The sequence below is a fragment of the Chanos chanos genome, chromosome 9, assembly GCF_902362185.1.
Source record: "Chanos chanos chromosome 9, fChaCha1.1, whole genome shotgun sequence".
NCBI classification, from domain to species: Eukaryota; Metazoa; Chordata; class Actinopteri; order Gonorynchiformes; family Chanidae; genus Chanos; species Chanos chanos.
Window position 1 is genome coordinate 28,880,520 of NC_044503.1, and position 15,760 is coordinate 28,896,279.

The following is a 15,760-nucleotide window of genomic DNA, read 5'->3' on the forward strand; positions in this document are numbered from 1 at the left end:
CATCATATAAATCAGTTTCTATCCTTCTTTCTATCCATCTGTCCATTCATTCAAATTCACTGTAACTGTGTAATATGAGTTAAGTATTATAGTTAAATTTCTCTCTCTCTCTCTCTCTTATACCTATTGTAGAAATGTTGATTAGCGTGATTCATGTGTCTGTCAAATAAACACAAATCAGTCAAATTGTGAATAAATAAATAAATGAAATCTGTGTGTGTGTGCTGTTCTGAGATCAGTGAGGTTCCTGCTGTCTGCTCCCATGTCTCTGTACACAGGGTTAATGATTTATGTTTTTTTTTTTTAAAAAAAGGAAACGGCTTTCATCATCAGGCCTGTGTCTGAGTGTAAACTGCTCACAGATAGAGACTCAGCCCTGAATTCTGTGGATATTTTTACTGTTTAAACATTTTGTTTAAGTCAGACATTAAAGTTTCAGTTACACTTAATGATTACACTAAAAAAACACTTTAAAAATACACTTTAATAATGTATCACAAAATAAACATATAAAATAACTCTACTTCTACTCTACTAGCATAATGTACTGTTCTCTACTACTGTTGCAAACACTGCAACTTTCCTTTTTTTGGTTTTCATATTTTCATTATTCCCTTTGCACATAATGTCTCTATTATGTGAAGGCGTCTCTTTAAAACGTTAAACTGTGATACTTCACTGTAACAGCAGGTGGCATCAGAACATAACATGAGGCAGAGCATCCCAGAGGCAGGCAGACAGACAGACAGACAGACTCATGTGGAAGGGACCATGTGCACTAGTTTATTATACACATCCTAGTGTTCATACCATAAATCTAGAGTGTCTGTTATAAAATACTGTATAGTACAGATATATAGTGAGATGAAAGATATTTTGTTTGAATCTAATAACATTTCAGTGTACACCAGACATCTTAATTGTATTGTTACTTTATTCTTTTACTCTCTTTCATTTTTGCAAAGTCAGTGGACTGAAGTTATTGTGTGTGTGTGTGTGTGTGTGTGTGTGTGTTTTCTGTGAGAAAATGATTGTTGCGTAATACAGTCAGTGTTACATACCAGATTCACTTTCACTGCTTTCCTTTTCAGAGAAGGTGACATTTAACCTATTGCATTTCCCCCCCCAAAAAAGCTCAACCTTAACAAGTGGCAGCTGTCATTACCAAGAGGAAAATATAATTATTAAAAATACATAGACCTGAACATCAATTACAAAATAACAAATTCAAATTTGAATGACTATTTCTATTTTAGAAAAGCAGCTTTCTGCCCTTACCTTGACCTCAGGACACCACAAGATAAGGGAACAGCCAATCAGAATCAGTCTTTAACTGAACTCCACCCTCATCCACATTCAGGAACTACACACAGAAGGAACTAGAGTGCTGTGTGTTCAGCTCTTCATAAATCTGACTACAGTTCACTTTTTATACAACAGTTAACACAACAGGTGAGTTATGGATAACGCTACGTGTTTGGAAATGAAGTGAAATCAGTGGAGTGAATGAAGAACAGAATGCCTTGAGCCTTTTTCTTTTAACTCTGAATGTTAGAAAGTGAAAGTAAACTTGATTCTGCAGGAGCCATTGCAGGGGACGCGCTGTTAGAAAATGGCATCTAAAGTTTTAATATCAGCAGAAGATTTAACCTGCCCTGTGTGCTGTGACATCTTCAGGGATCCCGTTCTCCTGTCATGTAGTCACAGTGTGTGTAAAGTCTGTCTGCAGCAGTTCTGGAATAAAAAAGGATCACAGGAGTGTCCTTCCTGTGGGAGAAGATCATCAAAAGATCAACTTTCTAATGACTTGGCGTTAAAGAACCTGTGTGAGAATTTCTTGCAGGAGAGAAGTCAGAGATCTTCATCAGGGTCTGAGGAGTTCTGCAGTGTGCACAATGAGAAACTCAAACTCTTCTGTCTGGATGATAAAAAGCCTGTGTGTGTGGTGTGTCAGACTTCAAAAAACCACGAAAACCATGAATTCTGTCCAGTAGATGAAGCTGCACATGATAATAGGGTAAGACAAATACTGTGGTTATTAAAGCCTATACTAAACACAAATCTTTTATTTATTGTTTATATATGTATGTCTGTGTATTTGTGTGTGTGTGTGTGTGTGTGTGTGTGTGTGTCTGTGTGTTTACATATATATGTATATATACTATATATGTATTTAAGGTCTGTCAAAGTAACCGCTTTAATAACTAATATATAATACCTGTTACATCCCAGGTGGGATATGGTGTCTAGGGGTATGTAGAGGGGACGTAGCATAAAGGACACCTACCACCTGTGCTGGTTTGGGACGGTGTGATGGTGAGGAAAAACATGGACACGGGGAATCAGTGTGTAAAAAGTGCGCGATATATTAGGGATATTTGGTATTTAGTGGTATTTACACAATATGTACAAGTATATTTACAAACACACGCACACAAAAAAAAAAAGATGGGAGAGGACGACAGATGGTGCCAAAGGAAAGAAACTAGCAAAACAGAAACCACCCTAAATACCTACACCAATAACACACTTATCTACAAAACAAAAAGGTGGCAGAGCCAAAGGAAACCTAACTACACTAGCTATCTAATAACAAAACATACAGCAGTGGCACCTGCCTCTAACCTACCCCTATACACAGTGAAACACTACCATGGGGATCCCCTACCGTACTTGTCCTTCTCCCCGTGATAACCAAAACACCAGAGACAACCACAATGCCAAAATGATCCGCCAACAATAGGAGGTCATCCTTGCGGCACGAATCCAGCCGTTCCGCTGTGGGGTTCCTGAGGAACTGCTCCATGCTAAATTGAGCCATTGCTCCAACCACAACACCGTCCACAATGCGCAAATAGGCAAAATAAGCAGTCGGAAAAAACGCGCATACACAAAAATCCAAATAAGAGGGTGTGAAAAAAAGAGGAAAATTGAGAAAACTATCCCGGACGAACCCCCAATTTATGTTAAGTCCCTTCTCTTAGCACTGCGGTTGTCTTTTCCTAAGTCCCTATGAATTCTCTTTCCCATCTTTTCTTAACCTCATGATGTTTTCCCTCGAGGACAAGGAAAAGTGGTTGGGAAAGGACTTTGAACGTCATTTTTTGACTATTCAGATGCACCCGCGGGTTCACTTTTGCATGACGAAATAGAAGCTTTTGTGTAGCTAATAAATGCAACATAATGGTTTATGTTACCTGACTAAAATTTGATATTAGAAACTTTTTCCGACAATTAAACGATAGCATATATTTAAATATATGTGAGTATGTAAATTTACATGAGTTTAGATATAGGGAACATTAGCAAAGAAGAGATAAATAGCTTCACTGAAATTATGCAAAGTTTGAGTAATTATTTTATTAACATTAGATTTGTACACGGCCTTTTGCTTTTATTTATTCTTTTTGGGTCCATATATGTTAGCAATAGTGTAGTTGTTGTTAATGGTGACATTGATGATAACATATCGTCCTTCAGGGTCAGTGACAGTGGTATTATGGATTAATTGAACTTTTTTATTTGTCAAAATTGACACGCCTCTTTTCATGGAGTTGTAAGTTGAAGATTATACTTGGGTAAATTGTGGAGTTTTCAATTTCTGATCTTTGGAACCTGTTACGTGAGTTTCTTGTAAAAGGCATGTCTGTGCTTGTAATTTGATCAGATGGTTTATAATTTTGATTTTCTTTGCCTGCGAACTATCCCCACGCATGTTCCAGGTTATGAATTTGAGTGAAATCACTGACATGTGTAAGGATCAATTTTACAACTATGTGATGTGGGTGGGAATTTGTGAGTGTTATGTCGTGGATATGAATGTGAAAAATTGTGGTGAATGTATGGACTATCAACATTAGTTTGCAGTGTGTTTCAATTATATTTTGAGATGATATATAAAAACTAGTAAAAGTAGAAATGTTGATGTCGATGTGAAGCAGCTTCACCCCTACTACAATTCCCCTTCTCCCACATTTCCCAAGCTAGCTGTGACAAATAGACATGGACAGACAAGAGACAAACACAGATAATATGCATACGAGGAGATTCTGAGAAAATCAGAGAAAAGAGAGAGAGAGACAAAGAGAAAAAGAGAGATTGTAGGGTCAACAGTGAGTGCAAAATTTGTTTTAGTAGTAGACAGCAGGGTGTAAGTTTAGAGTGCTATTTTGGTATTGAAGTATGGAGTATTTGCCTATATATTTGGATGACTAAAGCGAAGCGGTGATGTTGCAATTACGGTAGAGTTGCGCGTCGATGTACAGCTTGTCCACAGATAAAGTCGCTCGTCTTCCCTTCTCCCGAAATTGCTTCAAGATCGGGAAAAGTTTGTTCTTCTTTCTTGTATTTCTCTGGGGAACTGGTCCTTGAGGCTGTAATTAGTCCCTCTCAGTTCCTTTCCTTTGCTTTTAATGAGCTCTTTTTGTTTGTAATGTTTGAATTTCAGTACTTCACTGCTGAAATAAATTACGGTAGTGACACTGTAAAAACACAGGACAATACTGGCGACCAGAGCTGCCAGTGCTTCACTGTAACTTTACAGGACAATTTCTTATAGTGTAGGAGCATGATATAGGAGTGAATGGTAAGATGCAGTATATGTGCGTGTGTATGTGTGTGAGTGTGTTTCTGATATCAGATGACTGTGTAATTTACAGACACCGTGTCAATATATCTCACATACACACTCTGAATCAGAGACTTTCTCAAAAAATCTATTTATTTATTTCAGGAGGAACTCAAGACTACACTGAAACCTTTACAGGAGAAATTGGAGTTCTTTAGAAAGGTCAAACTGTCATGTGATAAAACAGCAGAAAACATTAAGGTGAGATCCTGCAGTTTCATACAAAATGTTAATTCGCTAAAAATTCTACAATAGAAAAAAAATCAATTCTACAATATTTATATGAAACAGAACAGTAATTATCTACTTTTTACAAAATAAAACTAACCTATGCAGAACACATCACAGTAGCACATTAATTAATTCAAACAGAGTAAAGTATTGTTTAAAATGTTTTAATGTTTCTCATTTCAGACTCAGTCTGAACACATAGAGACACAGATTAGGGAAGAGTTTGAGAAACTTCAGAAGTTTCTACAAGATCAACAGACAGCAACGATAGCCACACTGAGAGAGGAAGAGGAGCAGAAGAGTCAGATGATGAAGGAGAAGATTGAGGAGATGAGTAGGAAGATATCATCTCTCTCAGACACAATCAGAGCCATAGAAGAGGAGATCAAAGCTGAAGACATTATGCTCCTTAAAGTAAGAACCTAAGCAGGCCTCTCTGTTTCTCTCTCTCTCTCTCTCTATCTCTCTCACACACACTCTCTGTCTGTCTGTCTGTCTCTCTCTCTCTCTTTCTAATAAATCATAAACATTCAGCTGACACCTGATAATCAAGACATTTATTCATTTATAATCTCCTTTCACAGAACTTTGAGGCCACAAAGAAAAGGTAAGTAAACTGTCTCTTAACTCTCTTCTGCTTCTGTGATATCAAACCCACTGCAGCACCGATTCCTGAATGTTATTCCAGAGCCCAGTGCACACTGCAGGATCCACAGATGGTTTCAGGAGCACTGATCAATGTGGCAAAGCACCTGGGCAACCTGAAGTTCAGAGTGTGGGAGAAGATGCAGGACATTGTTCAATACAGTGAGTTTATGTGAGAGATAATTAGATGAAAAAGAAAAAAAAAAAGATTTTATAAGTCTTTCAGTAGTGTATTTTGCTTATGTGTTTATGATCACTTTCTTACAGTTTCATCAGGTACTGGTCTGAATGTGAGAAAGACTCCAAAGAAAGATTGGACTTAATATGAGGCAGATAAAATAGTGAAATACGAGAGAGAGAGAGAGAGAGAGAGAGAGAGAGAGAGACACACACACGACTAATACAACACACAGCAGGGCAGCCGTGGAACCGGGCTTGTGACTGGAGGGTTGCTGGTTCGATTCCCAGGCCCAATGTCCACGGCTGTGTGCCCTTGAGCAAGGCACTTGACCCCAATGCTCCCCGGGCGCTCACCAAGGAAGGCTGCCCACTTCTCCTGCGTCTGGTGTGTGTGTTCACTACTGGTGTGTTGGATGGGTTAAATGCAGAGGACAAATTCACTGCTCACTGTTCACAGTGTGTGTGTGCAATCACTGAAACTTAACTTAACATAAATACAACATACTGTCAGGGCTGGAGTGGTGCAGGACCCAAGCGCAAGACACGATGATGATGGTGACAAAAGGAGGACTTTACTTACAGAAATGAAGATAAATAAACAGGAACAAAGGCTAGTAACAAAAAGGTGCAGCCTAACAGAGTGCATATAAACACTAAAAACGATAGACAAAGGACAAGGCAAACACAAGGGCTTAAATACAGAAGGAGAACTAAACAGGGCAAAACATGATTGGTTCAAATGAACAAGGTTAATAAACGGGACGAACAGGATCAGGTGAGGGGCGGAGACAGACACAGAACAGGAGCACAAAGACATATCAAAACAAGAGTCCAAAATTAGGTGCAGGCTGTGACACATACACTGCTAAAAAAAACATTCAAACAACTAATGCAACAAAAAGCAACAATAATGACACATATGACTAATACAATACATAAAACTAAAATAACCCACACACAACTTATCCAAGTGTGGTACTCTTTAACACATTGTCTGAACACTGTGAATCTCAATAATCAGTGATGATAAATTAATAGCAGTATAAACATGTAAACATACTGAATATTCAATCTCTCCCTCTGTTTCTGTTCTCTCTCTTCAGCTCCTGTGATTCTGGACCCCAACACTGCAGAACCACATCTCATCCTGTCTGAGGATCTGACCAGTGTGAGATACAGTGATGACAAATGGCAGATTCCTGATAATCCAGAGAGATTTGATACATTTCCATGTGTGCTGGGCTCTGAGGGCTTTAACTCAGGGACACACTGCTGGGATGTTGATGTTGGGAAAAACACGCTCTGGTTTCTTGGTGTGACCACAGAGTCAAACCAGAGGAAAGGAAAGACATTCTTTAACACTGGTGTCTGGTGTGTTCGGTATGTAGATGGTAAATACAGGTCACAGGCCCCAGGAGGGTCATCTACTCCACTAACAGTGAAAAATAAACTCCAGAGGATAAGAGTGAAACTGGACTGGGATAGAGGAAAACTCTCATTCTCTAATGCTCTTAATAACACACACATACACACCTTCACACACACTTTTACTGAGAGAATGTTTCCGTTCCTTGGTTTTCCCTTAAGATTCTCTCCTCTGAGGATCTTTCCGGTGAAGTGTCGTGTAATGATGAAAAAGCAGCGTTAGATCTAATGTATGATGGTAAATGAGAAGAAGCTTCATATTAATGTGAAATGTAAATGTATGATGTCTGGTTTAAAAGCGCACGTGTTTTAATAGTATTATTAATTTTACATTTTGGGAAACACAGAGTCTTTTCAGTGTCTAGTGTTATATCTTACAAATAAGATTAAAATTATGTTATAACATTCACTTAAATAGTTATTAAAACATCCATATCTATAACACCATATATTCATGTCTATCGCGAAACACAAAGCGGAGAGATTCCTGTGACAGTTCAAGTACAAACAATGTTAAAACAGCGATCAGCACTGAGGAATCCGTTACGAGAGACCAAGTTTTAATGTGTGAGAAAATGGCCTCCAAATGATTTCAGACCACGATTTCTCCTGTTCTATGTGCTGTGACATGTTCAGGGATCCTGTTGTCTGAGGGTTTATAAAGTCCGTCTGCAAATGTTCTGGAATGATAAAACATCCAAGAAGTGACCATTTTGCAGGAGAAGGTCTTTAAAAGACAATCCTCAACTCAACCTTGTGTTAAAGAACCTGTGTGAGACTTTTTTACCAGAAAGAAGTCAGTGATCTACATTTTCAGCACTCAGGGCTTTATGAATGTGAACTCTGAATATTCAGCACAATTTATATGTCAAGCAGCAGAATAACAGTAGCAACTAACAGCAGAATAAGACCACACACAATATTTAATGGGACAACAATTACATTACATTCATGTTTGGAATAACAATAAGCTAAACACATACCAGTTGATGCTGGTGCTGTATTGGTTTGTCACACTTGTTACGAGGCTGGATGCATATGCAGGTCAGTTTTAATTTTATTTGCAAAGAACGTCAAAGACTTGCAGAAAGTAGATTCAGAGATGCATGCAGGCAGGTGGGCGTGCAGGTGGGCGAACATGACAGCACCAAACAGTTCCACACAAGGGTGGAATACGAAGGAGTAAATCGACGCCCAGTCTTTTTAGCGATGTATGCTTATGAGGTACTAGGAATCTGACTGATGCGCTGACTGTAAGTCGCTTTGGCTAAAAGCGTCTGCTAAATGCTAAATTGAAATTGTAATTGTCAAAAGCAAAAGTAGGAGTACTTATACGAGACTAAACAAGGCAAGACTAACCGAAAACAGGTGGAATCAATGATGAAATGAACGAGCTGAACTAAGGAGTCAGGAAGTAAGCGACACTTTAAACAAAACTGACCAATAGAGGGGGAACAAGATGAACACGATGTGACATAGCTAACTACTGTAATTGCATGATGAAAGCATCAGCCCTCTTAGACCCATGGAACCATAGAAATGCCCCCCCCCCCCTCCATTTTTGTAGCGATCACATCTGCAAAGATAAAACTCACAGGCAGGTAACAAACAAAAAGCAATGCAAGTGAATTATAGTCAACAACCGTTAAATTAAGTTTGTGCACTCAGCTTCGTAAACGAATCGTAAATAAAAAGGTCATGATAAATAAACAGTGCAGTGGGTTATTATAAATAATATATGTTTATGTGGTCTAAAATGATAGCATGAATGGGGTGAAAACTGTATTAGTATAAAGGCCTATTTGTGCAGCACACTATTTCACCATCACATTGTCAACAAAAAGTTTGATAATAAGAATTCATTGATGACACTTTCATCAATGATAGTGATTTAATGATAATGTTAAGCAGTAGCCCCTTGAAATTAAAAATTCTGTCTTTATTAACCCTTCACAAAAAAGGATCAGATGAAAATATCAGTGATGAAAAAAAACCCACATTATGGCAGGCTACTCCAAAATAAATAAATAAACAAACAAATAAATAAAATAAAAGAAGAAAGGTGGAAAGAAAGAAAGAAAGAAAGAAAGAAAAAAATCTCCCTTTATCCAGTCAAATGCATGCAAACATTTTTACAAAGTCATAGGTTTGTCAATGTGTCCTTGTCATTGGATGAGAGATGCTACTCTTCACTGTTCTCACACAGTTTGTTGACTTGATCACATTGTCCTGGCATGCATGAAGACCCACTGAAATCTTCATCTTCTTTATTTTAACTGCTATTGGGGAGTGAGGGGTAATTATAGCCATACAGGAGAGACGGCATTCAGACTGGGAAATGTAGGAAGCATCAGAAATACATACTTCTAAAAGAGCAAAAGGGAAACACTGTAAACAGCATCTTAGTAAAAGCATGAAGTCAAATGACTGACAAAACCGTCTGTGACTAAAATCAGACTAAAATTCAAATGAAGTTCCGCTGACTAATATATGACTACAAGTAATTGGAATTTAGATTAATTTAGAATTAGATTTAAAATGCCCACCAACATTAACACTGAATGGGAAGGCTCTAGCAGTGTAAACTCAGTAAAGAGTAAAGATGGAGGAGTAAAGACTAATATAGCTCTTCCAATTAAAGAAACCCACCTTAACTAGACAACACACACACACACACATGCATGCACACCCACAAACAGACACACAGACACGCACACAGAAACACAAACACAAACATACACACACACACACACACACACAAACATTTGGAAATACCCAACTGCAATGATGCAAATGTAGTATGATACAGTTTCTGGGAACACACCCGTCACATTCTGTCTTTAGACAAATATGTTGGGTGTGGTTCTAAACTCTGTCTCTGTACAGTGGGGTGGAAGTTTGATTGACACGATAAACCTGCCAATGTTCTCTGAGCTTCCTAAACACAGTTGTTAAAAACTCTGGTCTTGTCTCGTCAGCAAGTTCATCCCCTCCTGGGAGCCAGAACATATTTATCTTTTCAACATAAATAAACAGCAACATTCAAATGTGACCTATAAAAGAACATGAATGATTTACATTATATGCCAGAATGATTTCTGCAGTTTCTACAGAACTCCAGTGTGTGTTTAACAGAACTTCAGAACAAACAAATGGATATGCATAAATACAAGTGTAAAACACATTACATGAAACCAGGAAATATAATAAATAGATGCAAGTCTTTTCATGTTATTCTTTTGTGGTTAAAAAAAAAGGTAAAATAAAAACAAGATTGTAAGTACAACACAAAAGTCAACGAAACCACCACATAAACAACTGAGAAGAAATACTGCAATTAATTTACATTATTCTTTACGGTCTATGTACGGTCCATGTACATTTTGGTAATTCTATTTTCCTTTCAGAAACAGAAAGGAGAAAATGAAAAAAGAAAGGTGTTTTGATTTCAAAATCCAAAAATGAATAATGGAAAAACAAGTCGTTTTCCTGCCCCAAAACAGCATATACAAAATTTAAAAAGGACTTGGTTTTCATTTTCTCCTTTGTAAAACAGAAAATAAAATCTCATGAAAACAAAAACAGAAAATAGCCTTTTTTTTTTTCATTTTCTGAAACGGTTGGTGCCAGATTAGATCAGCCAGAGGGACGGAAGTGTGGGATGCTCTAAACTGTGATTGGTTATAACCTAACCCTAGCCCCACCCCTAACCCTAACCCTGAACAAAGACAGCAGCACAGCATCCCTCCAGCTGGAGAATTTTCGAAATGTAAAATGGCAGAGGAACTTATTAATATTCATAAAAGAAGTGCTACCTGCATACACACTTTTAAAACACTCTTACAAACACACACAGACACACAATTAAACACTCTTACAAACATGTACATATACACTTTAAAACACTCTAAGACATACATATACATGTTAAACACCCTTACAAACACATACATGTACATTTTTTAAACAGTTTTTCTCTGAAAGAGTCTTTCCATTCTTCTATAATATCTCTACTGTCTCTCCTCTGAGGATCTTACCAGTGAAGGGTTGTGTAACAGTGAAACATCACAATTAGATTTGATACTGTCTCCGTTCAGACTGTAATGTTGATACAGTTAATGTTTCTCTTCTACATATTTCACATATTTTATTTATGAAAAGACATTATGTAACACTTTACTTGGATAGTCCGCCCACAGAGGGTTTACAGGGCATTTGTAACAGTTCAACAGCTTATTAGTTGAGATTCAACCATTTGTACATACATTGCTGAACATTTGTTGAATAGCATTGGTCGACCCTTTCCCTAACCCAAAGCGTAATTCAAGGTCCAATAAATTATTCTGAGAATATGTAGGTATGTTCATGAATTGTCACATATACTGTATTGATAGTCTGGTAAACATGTACAGACAAAGTGAAACAGCTGAATGGTTGAATCTCAACTAATAGGCTGTTGAAATGTTACAAATACCCTATAAATCCTCCAGGAGCAGACTTTCCAAGAAAAGCCTAATCAGACATGATGTTTCCTGATACCTAAATAAATCATGTAACAGTGTTTATTTTAACGATATTTCTCAATGACACAACAAACACAATCATATTTCTGAAAATACGTTAGATATTTGGGTGCTTAACTCACAATTTTTTAGTGAAAAGTAGTTTATGAATCTTTTACAGTTTTTTGTGATTGCTTACACACTTGTTGCAGAATTTGGCTCATTGTGTCCAAACTCTACACACAAGCCAAATAAGACACAACACTTAGAGATAAACATCTCACCTCCATGTCATAATGAAACTGCAATCAAAACCTAACAATCCTTTTTCAAAATGGCATTTTTTGCGAGAAAATGATACACACACGCACCATTTAAATTACTCTTTGAAAGCAGCAACAACACACTGATGTACTTTATACAAAACACTTCTGTCTTTAGTATTTCATATACCTTTTTAATTTTCTCATACAGGCTCCTGTGAAAGGTTGTTCCAGTAAAGTACATCTACTCTCATTTCAGTGAACCCACAAAAAAAGAAAAGCTTCAGAAGAAAAGTATATACAGCTTATTTTTTTCCGCCATTGTAGGTTTTTACAACAACAAGAAAACACAAAGAAAAATAGAATTGCAGTACAGTAATCAATACAATATGTTACGCTTAACTCAAAAATAATAACAGTAAAATTACAGTGCAATGGTAAACAAAAATTAGTATTATAAGGAATTGTAAGGGATGGGGTGGATGGGTTATGGATCCCGCCATCTGTTAGGGTCTGGCCACATCACCTGGTTCACATCACAAGCAATGTCATCCCTGGCTGGGCAACAGGGAAAATATCGCCTTGCGTGCCGTATCCAACCCTGGACTGACCCCACCTCAATGTCTATACATGCCTCTTCCATTGCTTGCAGAAGAGGCAGGCGGGCATGTGGTTGGTGGTCACACACATTCCAATGCCAAGCCGAAAAGAATTCCTCAGTAGGACTTAGAAATGGGAAGTAAGGGGGCAACTATACAACTGTGAAGTTATTGTGGCTGGTGAACCAGTATCGGACCAGAGTAGCCTAATGGAAACTAACATTATCCCAGATCACAACTGCTCTGGTCTGTCCAGTACAGGTATGCAGTGCATCCAGAAATGTGATTGTGCGCTCTGTTTTGTAGCGACCTAGGGTGGCATGGTGATGGAGAACTCCTTGCAGACTCCTTGCAGGAGCCCCCACAGACACCCCACCCCCACCAAAAGCTTACATGAGCTCTATTTGTAGAGGTCTATTTGTAGAGGTCTATTTGTAGACTGATTGGTGTCCAATTACTGCATATATGTTTTCATATGTGTGTTTGGGTGTTGCCAATTTCAGGTATGTTTTGCATTTCTGATACAAATGTTTTCCCAATGATTACACGAGGTTTCATCCATGAACAATGTGTCTAATGTAAGAAACAGTGTGTAGTGTTTTGCAAACAGTGTGTTACAGAATTGCAAACAAAGTGCAAAGCAGAAAATGTGTTTGTAGTTTTGGTGCCTTTGTTTAAGACATGGTCACAAAAGTTAAGGTTTTGATGTTTTTTTCACTTCCAGTGTGCAAGCAATCTGCAAAAACTGTAATACAATGAATCAAGTTGGAATGTACTGTGATTTTCATTTTGACATTGCATATATTTTGTCACGCTGACGATGTAGTGTAAATCTGTACTGCAAAAGAGGGTTACAAAATACTAAATATTTCAAAATGTCAGTAATCATTGTTACTAACAATGTTACAACAAATCACTAGCATAATAAGAAACAGTGGAAGAGTTCATTTTCAGCATGCTTTTAGATAGTTCCTAAAACAGGCACCAGTGCATCTCTAAAGACAACTCAGACTTTCCAAGGGTATGTGACACAGGATGTGTGAATACTTTTCAGTGTTTAAGATGAGCATAATTCTTAGAATAACTGTGAACTCACACACACAGACAAATAAAGACATACCTGATTCTGCTTTGGAATGAGTATCTGTCCAGCCTGACTTGCAGGATGTCTCTCTCTCTCTCACTTTCTTTCTCTCTTTCTTTCTTTCTTTCTTTCTTTTCTTACTTTAAGTCAGCTGATGTCTCTGTCCTTTATAAAAGCTCCACCCACTAACACAGCCTTACTGTAAGAAGGAAATAAAACTGTTTTTTCTTCTTTGTGAAGCATCTTGATGAACTTCATTTTTAAGATATGGGGCAGCCATTCAGTCAGAGATCTTCATCAGGGTCTGAGGAGTTCTGCAGTCTGCACAGGGAGAGACTCAGACACTTCTGTCTGAAGGATAGACAGCCTGTGTGTGTGGTGTGTCGGGATTCAGAAAAACACACAAACCATGAATTCTGTCCAGTAGATGAAGCTGCTCGTGGTTGTATGGTAAGACATACTTTGTGTCATTCAGATTTCTTAAATGAAATATTACTTGTTTTTATATCAAAGAACATCAATGCATCTGGAAACTTAATTTGAGGTAGAACAAATAAAACCAGAAGTACAGAATAGCTGTTTGTATTTGTTATAGATGAAAAGTTCTGGATAGCTGACATAAACACATGCAAGTAAAGGAACTACATGGACACTAACGTGTGCTTTAATTCCAGGATGAGCTTAAGACTACACTGAAGTCATTACAAGAGAAACTGGCCATCTGTGATGAAACACCGAAACACATTAAGGTGAGAAAAATAAACATGACTCACAGGTGGGGAGAGTGGGACACGACACCTGGTAAATACTTTTTTGAAAAAACAAACAGTCCGTTACTAACTTTACCCATATCAAAAATGAATTCCTCACACTGGTGGAGTCAGACATGACAGATATGACAGGCTATGTTTAATCTCCTGATGAATCTACATGGTGTTTATCATTGTTTGTTCTGTGTAGGTCAGTTATAATACAGTGCTACAGTACAGTTATGACTTATGTCTGACTCAAGGCAAGTACAGGTCTTCATCACTTTAATAAACTCTACTGTCTGTTAGGCATTAGAAAGGTGATCAAACATTATACATGTCTGTTTTCCTTAACATATAAACATAAGCAGTGTTATGCTCTCAGGCCTCTGTCTCCACCTTCCTGTCTCCTGTCCAATCAGAGCCCAGTTGAACCTGATTGGCTAATCATCTTGTTACCTAATTATTATTTGCACCTATTATGTGTACCTGTTTCCTGTTAATCTTCCTCTGTATTGATCTTAGTACATGCAAGTGTGTATGTGCATGTGTGGTGTGGTGTGTGCATGTGTGTGTGATTATTGCATCACACAGGGTCTGTTCATTAGCATAAGGAAAGGTATATGCACAAGGATTAAGCATGGATTTTATTTTAGACTGTGAATTTTTATCATTTTTTTTAAATGAATATTTATTTTACATGCATTTTATGTCTTTATGAAAACTTTAAGACTACAATTAAAGAAACTATAATCAATACTTTAGAAATGATAAATGAGGCCAAAAGAGTAATGTTTGCGCATTGAAATATTGATTAAAATAATACTGATCTGCCCAAGAGAGATCCGGTATCACAGCACTCCTTATGTCTCTGTTACAACTGTACCATGACAGTTTTTATTTTGTTCTCATCTACTGAAAATCTCTCATGGCATACAACTAGCTGATAAAACGTTTATGAAAACGCTAAGTCTGGTTGAAATGTTTCCTTAACAGGTTCAGGCCCAACACACAGAGACACAGATTAGGAAAGAGTTTGAGAAACTTCACCAGTTTCTACAAGATGAAGAGACAGCCAGGATAACTGCGCTGAGAGAGGAGGAGAAGAAAAAGATTGTGAAAGCGACCAGAGAGATCTCCTCTCTCTCAGACACAATCAGAGACATAGAGGACAACATGAGTGAGAAAGACATTCTTTTTCTAAAGGTAAGGCATTTTCTCTCTCTCTCTGTCTATTCCTCCAGCAGTAGAGGTCTTGTGACTAACTCATCTCATCTCTTTTCACAGAACTTTGAGGCCACAAAGAAAAGGTAAGTAACCTGTCTCTTAACTCTCTTCTTTTTCTGTGATACAAAACCCACAGCAGCACTGACTCCTGAATGTTATTCCAGAGCCCAGTGCACACTGCAGGATCCACAGATGCTTTCAGGAGCACTGATAAATGTGGCAAAGCAC

General features: G+C 37.7%; 1 protein-coding gene across 1 annotated transcript in view; it reads left to right on the forward strand.

The window, feature by feature from the left end:
• Positions 1–1,612: 1,612 nt before the first annotated feature.
• LOC115820012 (tripartite motif-containing protein 35-like) overlaps positions 1,613–15,760 on the forward strand; it is a 33,087-nt gene continuing 18,939 nt past the window's right edge. The window contains exons 1-2 of the mRNA XM_030783449.1: positions 1,613–2,017; positions 4,733–4,828. Coding sequence (XP_030639309.1) covers positions 1,613–2,017; positions 4,733–4,828 — 501 coding nt within the window. The remainder of the gene's footprint in view (positions 2,018–4,732; positions 4,829–15,760) is intronic.